Raw genomic sequence first — 20,143 nt, 5'->3', positions numbered from 1 at the left:
CAATTTATTACCGTTATTTATTTGTGTCGTTGTTTAACAAATGCTTGTCATCCCAAACCCGTATAAACTTCTTACATTTTTAGTGAATTACAAATATACATCCTAACTAGCGCAGTCCGATTCCTGACTGAATGACTCTTATGAGTCAATTCTTTTCAGTGAATCAATAACACTTACCTAGGAACCCTAATTTATTACCGTTATTTATTTGTTTTGTTAAGTGCCATTACTTTGTGTTATACTTAAGGCTCATGAGATTTAAATCAATGTAGTAATATAAGATATAATATTAAATATATCTTTCTCAAAAGTAAAAGAATTGTTTTAGTGCTGGGAAATGATTAATCGTGATTAATCGCATCCAAAATAACCGTTTTATGTATGTGTACGGTGTATATTTATTATGTGTATATATAAATACACTCACATGCATGAATATTAAAGAAAAAATATGATATGTTTATATATTAAATATATTTTTATATAATGTTATATGAATATAAATAAATACATGTAAATATTTTCAAAATACATACTGTATGTGTTTGTCTATACATATACATAATAAATATACACAGTACACACATATATTATGTACACAAAAACCTTTATTTTGGATGCGATTAATCGCAATTTTTAATTTCCCCGCACTATAAAATTTCTCCTTTAGTCATCTACATAAGAAAGTAACTTATCCTTTTAATCTGACCTTTGATGTTTAATGGTTTTATTACTGTGTGGTGCTTAACTTGTGTCTTCATTACCAGGATGCGTAGATCTGGAGCTCCGAGTCAGCTACGTGGAAATGCTGCTAAGATACCCAGGTTTATGCCACCGGGGCCTGCAAGAAATGATGGACCACCCCAACCAGAACCATCAGTACCGTCACCACCAGCACCCACTGCTTTGGGAAATGTGCTGCTCAATAAGGTCACAAACAAAAAAAATAATTCAAAATGGTGAATGTGGTCAAAAGTGACCAATTTTATGTGACCAGTGTTTCTGATTTTGTACACTACCAGTCAAAAGTTTTTGAACAGTAAGATTTTTAATGTTTTTTAAAGAAATCTCTTCTACTCACCAAGCCTGCATTTATTTGATCCAACAGTATAATATTAGCATATAAAATAGTGTATTTTTACTATTTAAAATAACTTTTCTATTTGAAAAATATTAAGATGTAATTAATTCCTGTGATCAAACCTAAATTTTCATTACTCCAGTCTACAATGTCACATGATCCTTCAGAAATCATTCTAATATGCATTTTTGTATTATAAATATCAATGTTTGAAACAGTTGAGTACATTTTTTCAACATTCTTTGATGAATAGAAAGATACAAAGATCAGCATTTATCTAAAATAAAAAGCTTGTCACACTATACACTATGCCATTCAGAAGCTTAAAGTCAGTATTATTTTGGGGGGAAATAAATTATAGAAATTAATACTTCTATTTAGCAAGATGCTTTAAATTTATTAAAATTGATGTTAAAGACAAAGACATTTGTAATGTTACAAAATATTTCTATTTCAGATAAATGCTGTTCTTCTGAACCTTCTATTCATCAAAGACACCTCAGAAAAAGTCTACTCGGCTGTTTTCAACATAATAATAATAAATGTTGATCAGCACTGATCATGTTTGAGCAGCAAATCAGAATATTAGAATTATTTCTGAAGGATCATGTGACTGGAGTAATGATGCTAAAAATAAGCTTTGAAATCAGAAATAAATGACATTGTAAAATATATTCAAATAGAAAGCAGATTTTTTTTAATTAGTAAAAATTTTTACAGTTTTTGCTGTACTTTGGATCAAATAAATGCAGGCTTGGTGAGCAGAAGAGACTTCTTTAAAGAGCAAAAATAAATGGTAGTGTACATAATTTAATCACATAAAATGCAATTGATAATCTTAATGTTCATTGTCTATCCAGGTTCTTTGTGTGTGTTATTACAAGTGTTTTCATCTTTATCATGATAATAATGCAGATATGTGTAACAATGTGAATGAAGAAGGCTAAAGGTGCATGTTATTTTTTTCCCCCTTGCGAATATTGTTTTTAAAGTTATTTCTCCCTGCAGGTTCAGAAGTGTTTGAGTAATGCAGATGCTCCAGCCATGTCTAATGCACCAGTGGCTAAAGTGGGCAGTAAGGCTTTAGCGAGGGTCCTGAGTGCAGTTCCTCACGGTGAATGTAAGGAAAACAGCTTCAGGTCTTCACCTGACTATCCTGAACCTGAACAACCAGCAGATAAGGACAGCTGCTCAACACAGCCAAACACGCAAGCCAGCAGCACAGCTACCGGTAAGATTGAAAGATGATTGAAATATCTATTGCTCAATAAATGTTAAACTGATTTTTCAGTCTGTTTAGTGTATAAATAAATGTATCCACCTTTTCTTACCGTAAGAACAGACTCGGGCCATTTGTCAATTTAATGTGTCTAGTCTCCGGTCTCATCTGCCTCCAGCTATTTTTTACTGTACACAGCAGCTGGTTTTGCTGCTTGATATTGCAAACTGGTGTGTCTTAACATAGTATTTTAATGTATTATCTTAATTATGAACACACTGGTTTGAATTGCAAACAGTTTCACTGTTTACCACACGGTGTTATTCTTTTCGTTATAGTGGATAATGAGCCAGAAGCCTCACCCATAGGCTTACTTCTGCTTTGAAGAAAAAGGTGGATAATATCTTTGTAATGCATTAGTTGTAAACATATATTAGACTTGGACTCAAGGGATGACTTTTTCAAAAGTAGAGTTTTATTTTAGATACTGCCACTCAACAATATAAACATTGCTGAAAAGGTGCTCTGTAGTTACAACTCATCTCAAATGGTCTGTTTTTATGTTTTTAATGTGCTATCTCCTTGTAACCATTGATTTTGGAAACCATTTGCTCTGTAAATGGCTCTTGTAATTTAGCCATGATCCAAAAAGCAGAGAACTTAATTGACCTGACAGTCATTATCGCAAAACAAACCCCAGACTTGTATTACCCTAATAGGTGTTATTTTTGCGGTAATGACTGCATTGTCCTCTTTATTACACCACTACTCCCCAAATAAGTAAATAGATGGAAATTAAATATTGATTTATGTTTTAATTAAGTTACTATTTATCAGCCTTTTTGTAGAGACTCAAAGAGAGAACAAAAGCACAACTATGTAAGAAAAATTAATTTTGATTAGCAGTCTAATATACAGTTGCCATGGGCGACGGCACCGCTGAACAAGTATTCCAGAGAGCTGTGTAATAAAGTGATATATTAGTCATTTTTTGGCCTTGTTTCATTTTATACTAACAGTTAAAAGTTTTTAAACAGTGAGATTTTTTTTTTAAAGAAGTCTCTTCTGCTTACCAAACCTGCATTTATTTTATCCAAAATACAGCAAACGCAGTAATACTGTGAAAGCTTTTTGCTGTTTGAAATAACTGTTTTCTGTTATATATTATATATATGAATATATTTTAAAATGTAATTTATTCCTTTTCAGCATAATTTCTCCAGTCTTAAGTGTCACATGATCCTTCAGAAATCAAGAAACATTTATTATTATTATTATTATTATAGTTATTATTATTATTATTATTATTATTATTATCATCATCAAAATGTAAAACTGTTGAGTACTTTTTTTCCAAGATTCTTTGATGAATAGAAGGATCCAAAGATCAGTATTTATCTGAAATAAAAAGCGTTTGTAACATTATACACCATACATTCAAAAGCTTGGAGTCAGTATAATTTTTTTTTTTTTGGAAATAAATTATAGAAATTAATACTTTTATTTGCAAGAATGCATAAAATTGATCAAAAGTGATGATAAAGACATTTATAATATCTCGAAAGATTTCTATTTCAAATAAATGCTGTTCTTCTGAACAGGATCATGTGACTGAAGTAATGATGCTAAAACCTAAGCAATGTTCGTTTTTTGTGTTTTTGTGTGATTTTTTGAGTAATGCGTCAGTTTTAAATGCTATTGCGAACCTTATCGCGTTGATATTTTATAATATCCCACACGTTGCTAGAATGTAGTGTACACTTACAAACTAAGAAAGAGATTATGATTGAGAAAGAAAAGAGACACTTTGTCACCAACCCTTAAGTAAAACTAGCCGAGACAAGGTTCAGCGAGTAGTCAGGATGAACAGAACAGCGGCATCTCTATTCCCCTCCTCCAACTTCGGCTTTGAGTGAAACTAACCAATCAGGTCACACGAACCGTTTGATTGACAGGCGCTATGTGTGTGTGATCGTATTCGCGCCGCGCATAGATTTGCACAGCCACAGATTCAAGGCAGAGGTGCTTTATACTATGAGTGTAAGCTGTGGTGAATTTGTCAGCCAGACTGGGAAACGTATAGCAACTGGTGTCTGAAAACTGTTCACACAAAACGCACAAAACATTGTTCAGGCGCGAAGTCGTTAAGCGTCAGTTTAATGTTTCCTCAGGCGTTTCAACAGTAGCGCAGACTCGCTCTCTGCTGTCAAAACACAGACTTGACGCGCTTTAAATATAACAACACGTTTAAAAACGATAAAAAATGCAATACATGTCGCTGTTTGCAGCGGAATAAAAGAGCTCCGCTGTGTTTCTAGTCTAATGTAGTCGGGTTTGTTATGTAGGTCAGGCCAGGCTTAAGCAGCTTTACTGAACCTGCGTCAGCTTAAGCTAAAAGGAATTCCAGCAAAGCCCTCCCCGGGTAGGCGTGGGCCTAATCGAGGCTGGCCTAGTTAAGCCTGATTCTTTTTCTTACGTCTGTGTGCTTGAGAGCCAGTTTGTGCATGTGTGTGTTGTTTAACTGAGACAAGCAGTGCAGCAGCCTGCTCACACAAGTGAGTAGAGAAAGACAGACACAGCACAGGGAGAAGAGGAGAAGGAGATCAAACCTAGAGCATTGAGACTAGCCTAAAGGCAGGATGTCTACCTTATTCATGTCTAACAGCATGGTGGGCAAGGCCCGCTCCTCCAACTTCACCCTATCTGAGAAACTGGATCTTCTGCGGCTGGTCCAGCCTCACATACGCATTCTGGAAGAGCACACCAACAAGCACGCTGTGATTGTGGATAAAAACCGGTGCTGGGACAGCATTGCAGAACGCTATAATAGTTTCGGAGGCGAGAGGCCCCCCAGAACGGCTCAGGGCCTTCGGACCCTCTATAAGCGACTTAAAGAAAGTGCCAAGCAGGAAGTTCTTCAGCGAAGCCACGCCCAACCTGAGTACCGGGGCAGCATCTCGGAGCCAACCAAGCGCATTATGGAAATGATACCTCAACTGTTTCATGTGGGGGACAAGGAGCCGAACACACTCCACAGGTGAGATTGACCACCGTACACATACTCACATGAGACAAAAAAACTAAACTGGCACATATGGTGCATCCATAATTATAAAAACACAACTATCACCCAATGGAAAATTTAAACTAATAAGTAAATACATAGACACAAACTCCCAGGAGGCCTAATTGGCTTCTCTGAGAAGTTGATAGGTGACCCTGGACCACAAAACCAGTCATAAGGGTAATTTTTTTTAAATTGAGATTTATACATCACCTGAAAGCTTATCCATTATTTTCAATTGATGTATGGTTTGTAAGGATAGGACGATATTTGGCTGAGGTACAACTATTTGAAAATCTGGAACCTGAGGGTGCAAAAAATCTAAATATTGAGAAAATTGCCTGTAAAGTTGTCCAAATAAAGTTCTTAGCAATGCATATTACTAATCAAAAATTTGAAAAAAGTTTTGATATCGTTATGGCAGGAAATTTACAAAACATATCCGTGCTACCTGCTGTGACTGGTTTTGTGGTCCAGGGTCATTATATTATTAGCTTTTAAAAATTGATTCCAGCTTCTATTAATATCTTCACATACATTTTCTCAGATTTTTTTGTTAATTGTCCCACTCAGCCAATTAGAGTTCAGCAATTTTGACATGTAAACATCTCCCTTGCTAGTTTTAATGTGTCATATGCGGTCAAAGCACACGTTGCAGTCACACGCTCGCTGTCCTTTCACTCTGTCCTGTGCCAGAGGTAAGCTGCAGCGCTGAGGGGATTTGGATGTCATTAACCGTATTTCCAATGCTGCGTTAATGCCAGGTTTGCCGCCATGTGCCAGAGGAGTTGCTTTCCACTAGCATCTCCGTGTCTTAGGCTTTCGGTTGTGTTGACAAAACAACAGGTCTTTTTCTTTTTGTCAGAGCTGTGGATAAACATGATCTGATTCATTTGGTTGCAGCATTTATTCTGAGAATATGTGACCCTGGACCACAAAACCAGTCATAAGGGTAAATTCTTTTGAATTGAGATTCATACATGAATCAATAAGCTTTCCATTGATGTATGGTTTGTTAGGATAGGGTAATATTTGGTCGAGATGCAATTATTTGAAAATCTGGAATCTGAGGGTGGAAAAAAATCAAAATATTGAGAATATTGCTTTTAACATTGTCCAAATGTAGTTCTCAGCAATGCATATTACTATTCAAAATATTATTTTACATGTTAACAGTAGGAAATTTATACTATAGCTGCAAGCAGTGGGATTCAAGTGCTTTTAAGCATTTAAGCATGTTTGAAAAAAGAGATTATGTAGCAAGCCTTTTTTGCAAATACAGGTAATTTACCATAAAAATATTATGTTTTGTAACGTTTATGCCTGTTATAGCGCCAGCTGTGGTCTGATCTCCTTAAAACTTGGCATGCTTGTTTAAAATCACCTGTCACATGTGCAGGTTTCATGAAGTTTTCCTTTAGGCCTTATTGGATTTTGGGTAATTTTGGACAGGCCCCTTTTCTAAACGACCCCGTTATAGCTTCTCAAAGGGTAAATTTAATGTTTGTTTTTTTTTATTATTGACCTGGAGAGTCCAAAGAATTGTACTGCAGTGTTTTTTTCCTCACTGCCATATGACAGCAGTAATTCTAAAGGCAAAGTTGTCCAGAATGATGAGTTATATCTTATGAGATGAATGTCATGTGTATGTGCAGAAAAAATAGTTTACGCCCTTGAAAAGCACAATATTGTCCCCCCAGTTGCTGATTTCTTTCAAATTTCTCACAGACCTTTGGGCCCATGAGTCAAACAGGCCCACTGAGTTTCGTTGCGACCGGCCTCCGTTAATCTTGTCTAATAGGTGCTTAAACTTCATCGGCCAATGGCGGACATGTTTTTTTTTTTGAGATATGCAAATGTCCTTACACTTGTGGCACTTTGGACCAAGACCATGCACAGCGATTTTCATGTTGGTAGGACAAATGGTTGCATAGGTACAGCCATTTTTTCCAAGTGGCCAAGCTCCGTGTTTTTTGTCCTGCGACCTCAGCTTGAGCTCTTACATAAGTATTATGAGTTTGGAAAAGATATCTCATTCCATTCAGGACTTTTAGGCATTTTACTAAGTGGCCCTGCCCCTTTCGAATGTTTTGGCGTCCCTTTGTAACGCTGACTCAAAAGTTAGGCTTTTTTTTTTTTTTTTTAATTATTGATATTCACTCTCTTTCTGCACTGGTTTGGTTCCAATCGGGCGAAAAACCTAGGACAAGTTCACAGAAGTAGGATTTGCAAAAAATCCAGAATACCAGAATCTGAGGCATGCACTTTGCCTGCCACTGACAGTTTAGGAGTTACAAACAATAGCTATGTTTCCATCCAAAAATGCGAATTTAACTTGTGCGCAAAACTGGAACATTGCATAAAACATTTGCGCATAAAGCAGCGTTTCCATCCAACAAGACAAAGAGAACAAAATCGTCACTTGCTGACAAACTTCCTCTAAATATCACTAAGAAAACTAGGATAAGTCACCGAAAATAATCATTTTCATATAAATATAATTAAAGGAAAGGGATTGTAGTAGGGATGTGACGGTAAGGAAATTATCCCACCGGTTAATTGACGTGGCAACATAGGCAATACCAGTATCACCGAGGGGGGTAGTTTGTTAAAGTTTTCCCACGTTCACACGCTTTTCTTCGTTTTTAAAATAGCTTGTAAATGCCGTGCATGAGCATTTTACTTTTACTTTCGAATTAGCTGCAATTCGGCGTCAAATGATTGAATGGATGACAACAAAAGAGTACGACAAACTCACTTAATCTATATTAAACAGAATTATTAATTTATTAACAAAAATAAAATAACTGTTAAGTAACTTACAGAAAGTGTAATTATAAAAAAAAAAACAGGCCTACTGAAAATCAGCAAACACGGTGGAATGAATAAGAATCGAATGTTCTTCCAATGAGCTTCCAAAATCGCCTTTTAGATAAGCGGCAGCAGTCAACAGGCCTTTTTAAAATCCAAAATATTTTTAAAACAGGCGGTTTTGCATTTTGTTTCAAAAATCTTTCGCCAAGGTCTTGTCTTTCTTACCACACTCGGCTCACACTCCTCGTGTGATGAATTAAATCGGACTCCTGCCGCGGATCTGTGATGTGACTGTTGAGCAGCTGTGTTCAGTTTTTAATTGCACTGTTTGTTCTCTAACTGAACTAAATGATTTTTATTACTATTAAAAAATCTAAATGTGGTGGTCAAGTGACACAACTGGTGAAGGAAACATTTCAGAATGACCAATACAAAATTTCTGATGCTGTGCAACAAGATGGGTCGGCTGGTTAGTCGAGTTAGCCCGTTCCATCGTGCAGTCACATGATATTTTTAATACGCATGGAAGAATTTATTCGGTAAAAGTGTTTCCATCGTAGTTTATGCGCAATTTTCCTTATTGGATAAAAAGTTTATCCTACTCAGTTGTGCGCATAAGTTTTTTTTATGCCCATTTTCAGAATTTATGCGCATTTTGGCGTTTCCATCCAGAGATTTTTTTATGCGATATTCCAAAATGCGCAGAAAAATAGGTGGATGGAAATGCAGCTAATGATGTAATTTGGATCACTGTAGCACCCCCATTAGGCTGATTGGGGCAAGGCTTGGTGATGTTGGCGGTGTGAGTACAACCATTCCTCCAAGTTTCAAGTCTCTACGACTTACGGTTTGGTTTGAATATTCAGTTTTATGTGTGGTCCAGGGTCACATATATACCAAAATGTTCAAATGAGCATTCAAAGCTCTCGTTTTTTTTCTAAATCATGTTTAACATTCAGTATTATGATTCTTAATGAATCATGTGTTTATGTATCTCTGCTAGGCTTCAGTTCAAGAGGAATTCTCCAGTTGAACAGCCAGGCAGCAGTTTGTCGGACTATGGGTCTGTTTCGGCTGTGAGGGTGGAGACTGAGGATGTGAAACCGCCTCCTGATATCCACCTGATCACATCCCACAGTTCACCTGTCACCATCGCCACCCCGAACAGTCAGGCCCACCATGGACAGAACGAGAGGGACAATGAAGTAGTAGAAGAGGAGGAAGATGAGGAAGAGGAATTGGCCTCCCATGTGTACGCGGCATCTCTTTCTCCGTGCCCTTCTTCCGTACACTTGCCACCCTCGCCGTCGGCACCCGGCCCCAGGAGGAGCGCGTATCACAGGGGGAGGGCAATGTTTAAGAATCCGGTTTTTGAGGCGGAAGCTCTGCAGATGATGCGAGAGGAGCATGAGCTGCTTCTGGCCAATCACAGAAAGCTTGGACTGTATCTAGAGGAGAAGAGGGAGGGGCTTAAGAGGAAGCAACAGTTGGAGGAGGAGCTACTTCGTTCAAGGGTCAAAGTAGAGAAATTGAGGGCGGCCAGGCTACGACAAGGACTGCCGTTGATGTGACATGCATGGTGTCATGTCTTGAAAGTCTATTGCAAAGGGAAGTAATGTGTTAAATTAAAATGAACAGACTTGTTTGTACAGTTGTTTCTTGTTTTTGTATTCAAATGATATTTGTATAAGGATTGTTTCTGATGTTTGTAGCAGGAGTGAATGTTTTTAATGTATGAATGCCTGGTTAAAAAAAAAGAAAAGATTTTATTTTGTATGTATTCGCTAATAAATTCATAATTGCTTAATCTCAGTGTTTTGAGCTTGTCCTTTTTTCTTTTTTCTTTTTTTTTTTTTTGGTCACACAAAAGTGTTTCATAGCAACTGCAATGAATGAGAACCTATTCAGTCAAGCTGTTTATGTGGACTTCTTTTCAGTGTTTATTCACAGTATAATACATTTATAAATAAGTCTAAATAAAATGAAAATTGCTTGTTTTTCCCCCTTTATTGTGACATTTATGTAACTGTTTATTTATATATACTGCCGTTCAAACGTTTGGGATGTTTTAGATTTATTATGTTTTTAAAGTCTTTTCTGCTCATTAAGGCTGCATTTATAAGATTAAAAATACATTAACTTGATATTGTGAAATATTATTGTGATTTTAAAATAGTGGTTTTCTATTTTAATATACATTTAAAATAGAATTTATTCCTGTGATGCAAAGCTGAATTTTCAACATTGTTACTCCAGTCTTTAGTGTCAATTGATCCTTCAGAAATCATTCTAATATTTTGAAAACTGTTTTTTTTTTTTTTTTTTTTTTTTTTTTGGAACCTGTGATAGTTTTTTCAAGATTCTTTGATAAAAATGAAAAAGAACAGCATTTATTTAAAATAGAAATCTTTTGTAACAATATACACTGCTGCTGTTTGGGGTCAGTATTTTTATTTTTATTTTTTGCTTTCTTTGTTTAAAATAAATGAATACTTTTATTCAGCAAGGATGCATTAAATTGATTAAAAGTGATAGTATAGACTAATATTGTTAGAAAAGATTTCTGTTTTGAATAAATGCATCACACCTGTATCACAGGTTCCAAAAGAATGTAATGGCTGATAAAAACTCAGCTTTGCATCACAGAAATAAATTATATTTTAAAGTATATTAATATAAAAAAACACTATTTTAAATTATTTATTATAATTTTATAATATTAAGGTTTTTTTTTGTTTGTTTTTTTGATCAAATAAATGAAACTTTGGTGAGCATAACGTCTTAAACTTCTTAAAAAAAACATTAATAATCCCAAACTTCTGCATAGCAGTGTATATATTTATTTAATTTCTTTCCACTATTTGTCACCTGACCGGTATTTATGTAGTTTGTGTAACAGAACAAAAGCACAAGGCACTAAATTAGCATTTATGTGGCTGTATAAAGGCTAATACGTTTATTGAGACTATGTATATGATTTTGGCTGTTGCTGTGTTGTATATCACTGCTGATCTTTTATTTGTTCATTTTAAAGCACGTTATTATAGTGTAATGTGGTGCAAGGCGTCATCACGGAAGCATAAGCGCTGGGAAGGAGACGCTGTGCTGGTTGCCAGGGGGCGCAGTGTTGTCCTCAAAGACATGGAGGGGCGGGACATTGGACGAGGTTTGCCTCTCACTCATTTAGGCAATACTGGATTTGTATATAAATGCATATTTGAATATATGGATGTTCAAGTATATTGTTTATCAGCCAATACTAGAGTTTTTTTCTTTTGATATTTTATATTTGTGCAAGCTTTGCTAATTTCCCCAATTCTTTTTTTTTTATGCCGTATTCCCCTGGTTTCACAGACAAGGATTAAGCCTAGTCCCAGACTAATATATTAGTGCCCTTGTTTTGTCTCAAGATGCACTCCAATAATGTTTTTTCTAAGGCATGATTATAAAAAATTACTTTAATGTCCTAATTGAACTATGGCTTAATCCTGGCTTAGTCTAAGCCCCGTCTGTGCAACCAGCCCCTAATGTTTGAAAGTCTTTAAACAATTTTTTTTTTTTTTACTGTACATTCTATTCTACAATTTACTTGTACCTAAATCACTTTTGAAAAATTAAAACGGTTGATTTAATTTTTTTACTTTTAATTTTACACAAAATTGTATTTAATATTTTTCATATTAGCCGTGATATCATACAAAAAATGAAATATCTTCCGTATTTGAAATACATAATTTTTCCTTTACTTCACTTTTGAGGTAATATGTTTAGATGTCTGTTTTAAATCAGTGCTTTTCTGTTAGGTTCGGGCTACAAGGCATCAGAGCTGGAGAGCCTGTCTGAGGGACAGACTCTTATGGTAGGAGGGAAGCAAATCGAGGTCATGGGGGTCATATCCGACGAGGACTACGCCAAAGGCCGTTGTTTTCAAGATGCTGCTGTTGAGACTCCTGCAGAAACGGTCTTGAAGGCTCCTGTATATCGACCAGTGTCCAAATCCTTTACCAAACCAGCGCTCAAGGGAGGTGCACTTACAGATTCTGAACCTGAGAAACCAATCTGTAAACCCAGACATGAACCGAACGCACCAGGTATAGCACATGCTCAACTTAATACATTTTCCCCTGGTTTCACAGACAAGGCTTAAAGGGATAGTTCACCCAAAAATGAAATTTAGCTCATTATTTACTCACCCTCCAGGCATCCTAGGTGTATATGACTTCCTTCTTTCAGACGAATGCAATCGGAGTTATATTAAAAATTATTCTGGCACTTCCAAGCTTTACAATGGCATGGGCGGGTGTTCCTCTTCAACAGTCCAAAACAAGTCCAATAAAGTGCATCCATCCATATTAAAAAGTGGTTCACATGGCTACAGGAGGTGAATAAAGGTCTCCTGTAGTGAATGGAAGCATTGTTTTTTAGAAAAATGTTCATACATCATACACAGACTAACATCTAGCTGGTGCCAACTGATCGTAAATGGAAGCAGCTCCAGGTGGATAATGCAGAACGTTGGCTTTGCACATGTGCCCCTGGAGCCATGTGAGGCACTTTTTATTATGGATGAATGCGCTTTATTGGACTTGTTTTGGACTGATGAAGAGAAACACCAGCCCATGCCATTGTAAAGCTTGGAAGTGCCAGGATAATTTTAATATAACTCCGACTGCATTCATCTGAAAGAAGGAAGTCATATACACCTTAAATGCCTGGACGGTGAGTAAATAATGGGCTAATTTTCATTTTTGGGTGAACTAATTCTTTAAGTTAGCCCTGGACTAAAATGCAAGTTTCAGCAGTTTTAACTGAAAGCCAGTTACACTCAAAAATCTTAAAATTTGTCAGTGCCATTGTTTTGTCTCAAGATGCACATTTCTGTGGCACATTGTTAAAGCTACTTAAATGCCCTAATTGAACTAAAACCTAATCCTGGCTTAGTCTAAGCCCTGTCTGTGAAACCAGGCCTTTTTCAAATATTTTTTAGTTATCCATGTTCTTTTATGTCCTTATAGTATATGATACATGTCATATTTGTACTTCTAAAAAATGTTTACATTTAAATAAGACAATGAAGATGAAGGTGATTAAAAGTGGTTAAAATGAGCTCATATCCATTTAAATTATTACATTTTACTCCAAACTGTTCATATCCATACTGTTTGTCCCAAGGTGCCCTTGTGATGCCACGACCGACGACCGATCACCAGTGGCTGTATAATAAATCTGGTTCTCCACTGGTGGATGTGGTCATCGACCCACACTTGACCAATCATCTTCGGCCACATCAGAGAGACGGCGTAGTCTTCCTTTATGAATGTTTAATGGGAATGAGGTAAATAAGTGTTCATCCGTTAATTTGAAGGGATAGTTCAGCCAAAAGTTAAAATTCTGTTATTAATTACTCACCCTCATGTCGTTCCAAACCCATAAGACCTTCGTTCATCTTCAGAACACAGATTAAGATATTTTTGATGAAATCCAAGACCTTTCTGACCTTGCATAGACAGCAACAGTACTACCACGTTCAAGACCTAGATGGGTAGTAAGGACATTGTTAAAATAGTCATAATATTACAGTTGAATCACTGATGGCACATGGACTATTTTAATGATGTCCCTGCTAACTTTCTGATCCTTGAAAGTGGTAGTAATGCCGCTGTCTTTACAGGGTCAAAAAGCTCTGGGATTTCATCAAAAATATAATTTGTGTTCCGAAGATGAACAAAGGTCTTGCATTTTTGGTTATACTTTTAATATTCTCACATTCACACTTCTTTGTTTATGCATGTATTTGCACATATATGTTTGTGTTGCAGACTGTCTGGCCGCTGTGGGGCCATTCTTGCAGATGAGATGGGACTGGGGAAGACGCTGCAGTGTGTTTGTGTTCTGTGGACACTACTGAGACAGGGCCCCTACGGTGGGCGGCCTGTCTTGAAGAGAGCACTTGTGGTTTGTCCCGGAAGTTTGGTTAAGAACTGGGCTGCTGAGTTCAACAAGTGGCTTGGCAGGGAGAGGATCAGTGTTTACACTGTGGACCAGGTGTGTATGTGTGGCTGTTTGTGTCAGATAATAGATGGTTGGATGAGTAAGAGAAAGTTAAAAGTATATGTTGTCATGGTAGGATCATCGTGTGGAGGATTTTGTGTCTTCTCCTCTTTGCTCTGTCATGGTGATCAGTTACGAGATGCTGCTGCGCTCTGTGGACCAACTGAAAGAGCTGGATTTTGGAGTGCTCATCTGTGACGAGGGTCATCGCCTTAAAAACAGCAACATCAAAACGTCCGGTGCACTCACAGCCCTTTCGTGTGAACGCCGTCTTATATTAACAGGTTCAAACAAACATACTTTCAAACAAGTGTAGTAGTATTATGTTATGTCATTCTAAAAAACTGTGATTATTACTTGAACAGGTACTCCAGTGCAGAATGACTTGCAGGAATTTTATTCCATCGTTGAGTTTGTAAATCCAGGAATTCTGGGAACATCTGCAGCCTACAGGAAGATTTACGAAGATCCTATTCTCAGATCTCGCCAGCCCACCTGCACTGAGGTAACAAGATATAATCAAACATCTAAGTTTTCAAAATAATAAAATATTTATAATTTTTAAAAGTATTTTCTATTTGCATTTTTTCAGTGATTATTATATTATATGAAATATACTTACATGCATATATATAATTTTATATATATTAAAGATGTCTCTCAATTGTGGGTTTTCATCTTGCAATTCTGACTTTTTTCTATGAATTGTGAGATATAAACTTGCAGTTGTAAATTATACAGTCAGAATAGTGGGATATAAACTCGCAATTGCGATAAATAAAGTCAGAATTGCAAGCTAAAAACTCACTATTCTTACTTTTTTTTTCACAATTGCGGGTTTGTATCTAGTAATTTTGACTTTTTTCCACAATTCTGACTTTTTTTTATATCTCACAATTCTGATTAAAGATCTTGCAGTTGTGTGTAAGAAAGTGAGAATTGTGAGATACAAACGCACAATTCTGAGAAAAAAAGTCACAATTACAAAGTAAACTCGCAATTTTGAGAAAAAAGTCAAATTTGCTATTCCAAGATATAAACTCAGAATTGTGAGATGAAAAAGTCGCAAATATCTTTTTAAAATGTTTTTATTCAGTGGTGCAAACAGGCTTTCCATAGTTTTTAACATATGCAATTATTATTGGTTTTAAGCATAGTGATGGCAAAGGGAATGCAAATGTAAAAATAAAGGCATTTAGCATTTGCAATTAAATATCCTATACTGATCATCCAGAATTAATAGATTAAAAAAATCTCTGCAACATTCTTGAGCAATTTACCAGAAAATGTCTGTCTGTATCCATTTGCTGGAGTAATATTGATCACAACTTCCTGTTTCAGGAGGAGCGGTGCATTGGAGAGGAGCGTGCGGCTGAGCTCTTTCGTCTGACAGGTGTGTTTACACTACGGCGCACTCAGGAGATCATTAATCAGTATTTATCCGAGCGGATAGAGTGGACCGTATTCTGCAAACCCACTGAACTGCAGCTGCGTCTGTATGGAGTCCTGCTGGCCACACGGCCCATCAAAGCCTGCCTCTCTGGTGCCAGTACACACACACATAGCCCACACCTCGCATGCATCAACGCCCTCAAGAAACTCTGCAACCACCCCGGGCTTCTCTACAACACTTTACAGGTAAAATAAGTGCTGGTAATTTGCCTTGCCATGTTCTTATCATAAATCTTATCATCTTATCATATATATGATGCTTTTTATTTATGCTTTGTGCTATTTGTTTCAGGAAAAGTCGGATGAGATGTCTGAAGATGGAATGATGGAACTCTTTCCTGAGGGATACTCTACAGGTGCCTTTGGCACTGCAGACTCTGGGAAACTTCTAGTGTTAACAGACCTGCTGTCAGCAATACAGCAAGTCAATCGCACAGACAGGTACCACATATAACACTGCTGTCAGATATTGTCTCATTTGAAAGGTTTTCACATCAAGAAATGATAAGCTCTATTGACAATTCTGATAAATAAATGGATAAATGATATATGCTTGAAATGAACACTTAACTCATATCAGTGGCTTTGTGAAAGTCGTACTTTACATGGGTGCCACCAAAGTATGGTCACGTTACAAACAGTGTCTACTACAAGCGGGCTACTATTGCTACTGAGTTTACTTTGTTTTTAAGATAAGAAAAATATTCATCTGCATTTTTTGGTATATAATGCGTATTGAGTCCTCAAGCACACAAAAAAGTACCTCTAAAAAGTTTTTTTTAATATGATTAGAATTTTGAGTGGTCAAAACTGTGCCAAAGTGCTACACAATAATTTTTTTGTAGTATTATAATTTATCCTAAAATTTTGCAAACAAATTATATTTATAATATTATATTATATTTTTGAGTGCACAAAACTGTGCTAAACTATTATATTATGTGGTATTATATTATAATTTATCCTAAAATGTTACAAAAATATATTCTATTCTATTATATTAATTCTATTATATTATAATTTTGAGTGCACAAAACTGTGCTAAACTATTATATTATGTGGTATTGTATTATAATTTATCCTAAAACATTTTCAAAAAATATATTATATTTTGTTTTTGAGTGCACAAAAACTGTGCTAAAGTGCTAAACTATTATATTATGTGGTAGTATATATTAATGTATCCTGAAAATTTTGCCAAAAATATAACATATTATATTATAATTTTCAGTGCACAAAACTGTGCTAAAGTGCTAAACTGATACATTATGTGGTATTATATTACAGTTTATCTAAAAATTCTACAAAAATATATATTATATATTTTGAGTGCACACAACTACTATAAATTAGTGGTATTATATTATAATTGATCCAAACTTTTTCAATATTATATATTATATTTTTGATTTTTGTTTGATTTTAGTCTATTTTGTGGTATTGTATTATAATTTATCCTAAAGTTTTACAAAAAATATTATATTATATTATATTATAATTTTGAGATCACAAAACAGTGCTAAACTATTATAAATTACTTGTATTATATTATAATTTATCCTAAAAATTTACAAATTTATTTTATACTACATTACATTACATTACATTACATTGTATTGTATATAAGTAAACCTTGTTTGACACCAACAACAACATCCAAACATTGTTGGGACTAAGTTAAAATGTCCATTTTATTGACGTGTGGTATGAGACTTGTGTCCATTTTTGTTTCTCTGTCTCTCTATAGGGTTGTCTTGGTGTCCAACTACACACAAACACTCGACTTACTGCAGGACGTCTGTGATCACATAGGCTATAAATGGTGTCGACTTGATGGACAGACACCTGTAGCCCAGCGACAACGAATTGTTGACTCCTTCAACAGCCCACACTCATCCCACTTCCTATTGCTACTCAGTTCCAAGGCTGGAGGGGTGGGACTAAACCTCATTGGTGCTTCCCATCTTGTTTTGTATGATATAGACTGGAACCCTGCCAATGACATACAGGTCAGTGGACGTCAAAACAGTTACACTTGTTACACTGCAAAACAACAATAAAACACATAGTAAATTTTACAAAAAAAAAAACATGCAGCTCAGTGCAATTACGGTAGACCACACTCTTTAAGTCCACATACTTGTCTTAATTGCACCTTTAATGCAGACCACTAGATGGCAGTAAATACGAAAAAACTTAAATTTGTTGTAATTCTTGCAGTCTTTTATCTGTCTGAATGCTTTGCTTTTATGTGTTACCATCAGATTGTTTTGCTGCCGTGCTTGTTTTATAAGGCTCAAATGATCTAAACAATTATTGTTGTACATCTATCAGGCCATGGCACGTGTGTGGCGAGACGGACAGAAGAAAACAGTTCACATCTATAGATTTCTTACAACAGGTAACCAAAACATTTATAAATTAACCATAAATTGAGTATAATCAGCCTGTCTGTCAATAGATAAATTTAGCTCTTTATTATGACTGTACAATAAGATGTACTTGACCTGAAACATCTCACAGCTTTTCATCAATTATAGCCCACACAAACTGACTGGCTTTCTTTTCTGCCAATAAGCTCTATGTTATGACACATGTCACATGATGAGACACACTCTTATTTTTGGAAGGCTTTCAGATTGATGAATCATGGTTGGAAAAAGCATTTGTTTACAGAGTTCACATGAGTTTGGATCTGCAGTAATGTGCATGTGTCTTGTGCAGGTTCCATAGAAGAAAAGATTTATCAGAGGCAGGTGAGTAAACAGGGGCTTTCTGGGACAGTGGTGGACTCGTCTAAGAAAGCTGAGCATATTAGCTTTTCTGCTGAGGAGCTACGGGACCTTTTCAGCTTTGACCCTAATACCACCTGCCTCACACACAACCTACTAGACTGCCAGTGCACTGGAGATGGGAATACACCAGGTAAATAAATACAAGCAAATTAAATAAAGGAGGAACTAGATGGTTCTCCTACCATTGTGAGCACTTTTTCAGTGAAAATTTAAGGAATGCTGCCAGTTACACTAGGTGCCAGATTAACACCAGTAACTAGGCATTCATTGTGTCAATCAATTCATAATTGAAATTGAAATACAGTTGAGGTCAACAGTTTATATTCCCACTTTCAGAATCTGTGAAATGTTAATTTGACCAAAATAAGAGTGATCATACAAAATGCATGTTATTGTTTATTTAGTACTGACCTGAATAAGATATTTCACATAAAAGATGTTTACATATAGTCCACAAGAGAAAATAATAGTTGAATTTATAAAAATTACCCTGTTCAAAAGTTTACATACACTTGATTTTTAATACTGTGTTGTTACCTGAATGATCCACAGATGTAAACATCTTTTATGTAAAATATCTTTTTCAGGTCAGTGCTAAATAAACAATAACATCCATTTTGTACGATCCCTCTTATTTTGGTAAATTAACCTTTTGCTGATTCTGAAAGGGAGTGTAAACTTTTGATCTCAACTGTAATTAAAGGATATACAGATTAATTCATTGCAGTCCATCAAATACAATGGAGATCAATATTAGAGAGCAATCTATAAGTACTTGACTTTTTTTCTGAAATATTGTTAATCTTCATAGCTTAAGATTTGAAGGAATGTTAGCTATAGGTATATCACTGTTCTATTAACAGTTTGAAGGCATTTTTAACTGAATTTTTTATTTTGTGGAAAACACAGTGATCAAAATTAGAAAAGAGTAACCACTGTAGCATGAAAGAAGATTCCAGCTAAAATTTTGAAGGGTTACAGGTGTCAGAAATTAGTATGAAATATGAATAGAGGCCCTTGCTTTGAATGACTTTAGCACATTTGCAGCTGCAGAACATCACTAGTTTCTCATACTACACTGGTGTGATCTTGGTCCACTCTTCTTCTGGTTTCTTCCACAGTTCGGTAACTGTATTGGGTTTCATAGCCATTCTTGGAGATTTTCAATCGGGTTTTGATCAGGACTCTAACCCAGTATTTTAGTGTTTTCAGCTTCAAGTAACTGGTTTACCCATTTTGCAGTGTGATGGAAGCATTGTCTTGCTTGAAAATTGCTGTCTGATTGGGAAATGCTTACTGAAAAGGGACTGCATGTTGCTGAAGGAGGTCCTGATAAACATTTATATTCACCCTGACGTGTAACTGTATAAGAAGCCTAAGTCGTTCAGCAGAAAACATCCCCCAAATCATGACACATTCTACTGCACATTTTACTGACTTCTTTACACACTTGGGCTTCAGTCTTTCCTCAGTTTGATGCTGAACATAATGTTTACCCTCAGACCCAAATAAATCAAACTTGCTCTCCTCACTAAAGTGAACTTTGAACCAGTTCCCCTCTCTCCACACAACATGCTCCTAAGGTGAACTTAGCATTTAGATTTTTTTTTGACGAGAGGCTTGGTCACTGGAGAGTGCGCTTTCAGTCCGATTTCTCTTAAACATGC

General features: G+C 35.8%; 3 protein-coding genes across 3 annotated transcripts in view; all 3 read left to right on the top strand.

The window, feature by feature from the left end:
• Positions 1 to 768: 768 nt before the first annotated feature.
• Positions 769 to 18,614, top strand: rad54b (RAD54 homolog B). The gene is made up of 13 exons (XM_073847790.1): positions 769 to 930; positions 2,090 to 2,312; positions 11,213 to 11,344; positions 11,982 to 12,269; positions 13,351 to 13,513; positions 13,998 to 14,223; positions 14,306 to 14,513; positions 14,595 to 14,734; positions 15,571 to 15,867; positions 15,974 to 16,122; positions 17,429 to 17,690; positions 18,016 to 18,082; positions 18,406 to 18,614. Exons 1-13 carry the CDS (start codon positions 769 to 771, stop codon positions 18,612 to 18,614), a joined length of 2,526 nt encoding a protein of 841 aa, XP_073703891.1.
• On the top strand, positions 4,822 to 9,960 carry fsbp (fibrinogen silencer binding protein). Its single transcript, XM_073847224.1, has 2 exons — positions 4,822 to 5,337; positions 9,182 to 9,960. The coding sequence occupies exons 1-2, from the start codon at positions 4,940 to 4,942 to the stop codon at positions 9,747 to 9,749; spliced, it is 966 nt and encodes a 321-aa protein (XP_073703325.1). The 5' UTR covers positions 4,822 to 4,939; the 3' UTR covers positions 9,750 to 9,960.
• An 888-nt stretch (positions 18,615 to 19,502) lies between the features above and the next one.
• Positions 19,503 to 20,143, top strand: part of gem (GTP binding protein overexpressed in skeletal muscle) — a 5,180-nt gene continuing 4,539 nt past the window's right edge. Inside the window, exon 1 of the mRNA XM_073847789.1 lies at positions 19,503 to 19,601. Within this exon, the coding sequence (XP_073703890.1) occupies positions 19,503 to 19,601 (99 nt within the window). The remainder of the gene's footprint in view (positions 19,602 to 20,143) is intronic.

This window comes from Garra rufa, chromosome 9 (genome assembly GCF_049309525.1).
Source record: "Garra rufa chromosome 9, GarRuf1.0, whole genome shotgun sequence".
Classification (NCBI taxonomy): Eukaryota; Metazoa; Chordata; class Actinopteri; order Cypriniformes; family Cyprinidae; genus Garra; species Garra rufa.
Note: the sequence above shows the minus strand (reverse complement) of the source record. Positions and strands in the feature narration are given on the sequence as shown.

Excerpts from the sequence above, each read along its gene's own strand:
- rad54b (XM_073847790.1), top strand. The coding sequence starts at position 769 with ATGCGTAGATCTGGAGCTCCGAGTCAGCTACGTGGAAATGCTGCTAAG. Across the intron at positions 14,224-14,305 it reads GTGTTTACACTGTGGACCAG|GATCATCGTGTGGAGGATTT; the intron begins GTGTGTATGTGT and ends TTGTCATGGTAG. Across the intron at positions 16,123-17,428 it reads CAAGTCAATCGCACAGACAG|GGTTGTCTTGGTGTCCAACT; the intron begins GTACCACATATA and ends GTCTCTCTATAG.
- fsbp (XM_073847224.1), top strand. The coding sequence starts at position 4,940 with ATGTCTACCTTATTCATGTCTAACAGCATGGTGGGCAAGGCCCGCTCC. Across the intron at positions 5,338-9,181 it reads GAGCCGAACACACTCCACAG|GCTTCAGTTCAAGAGGAATT; the intron begins GTGAGATTGACC and ends TATCTCTGCTAG.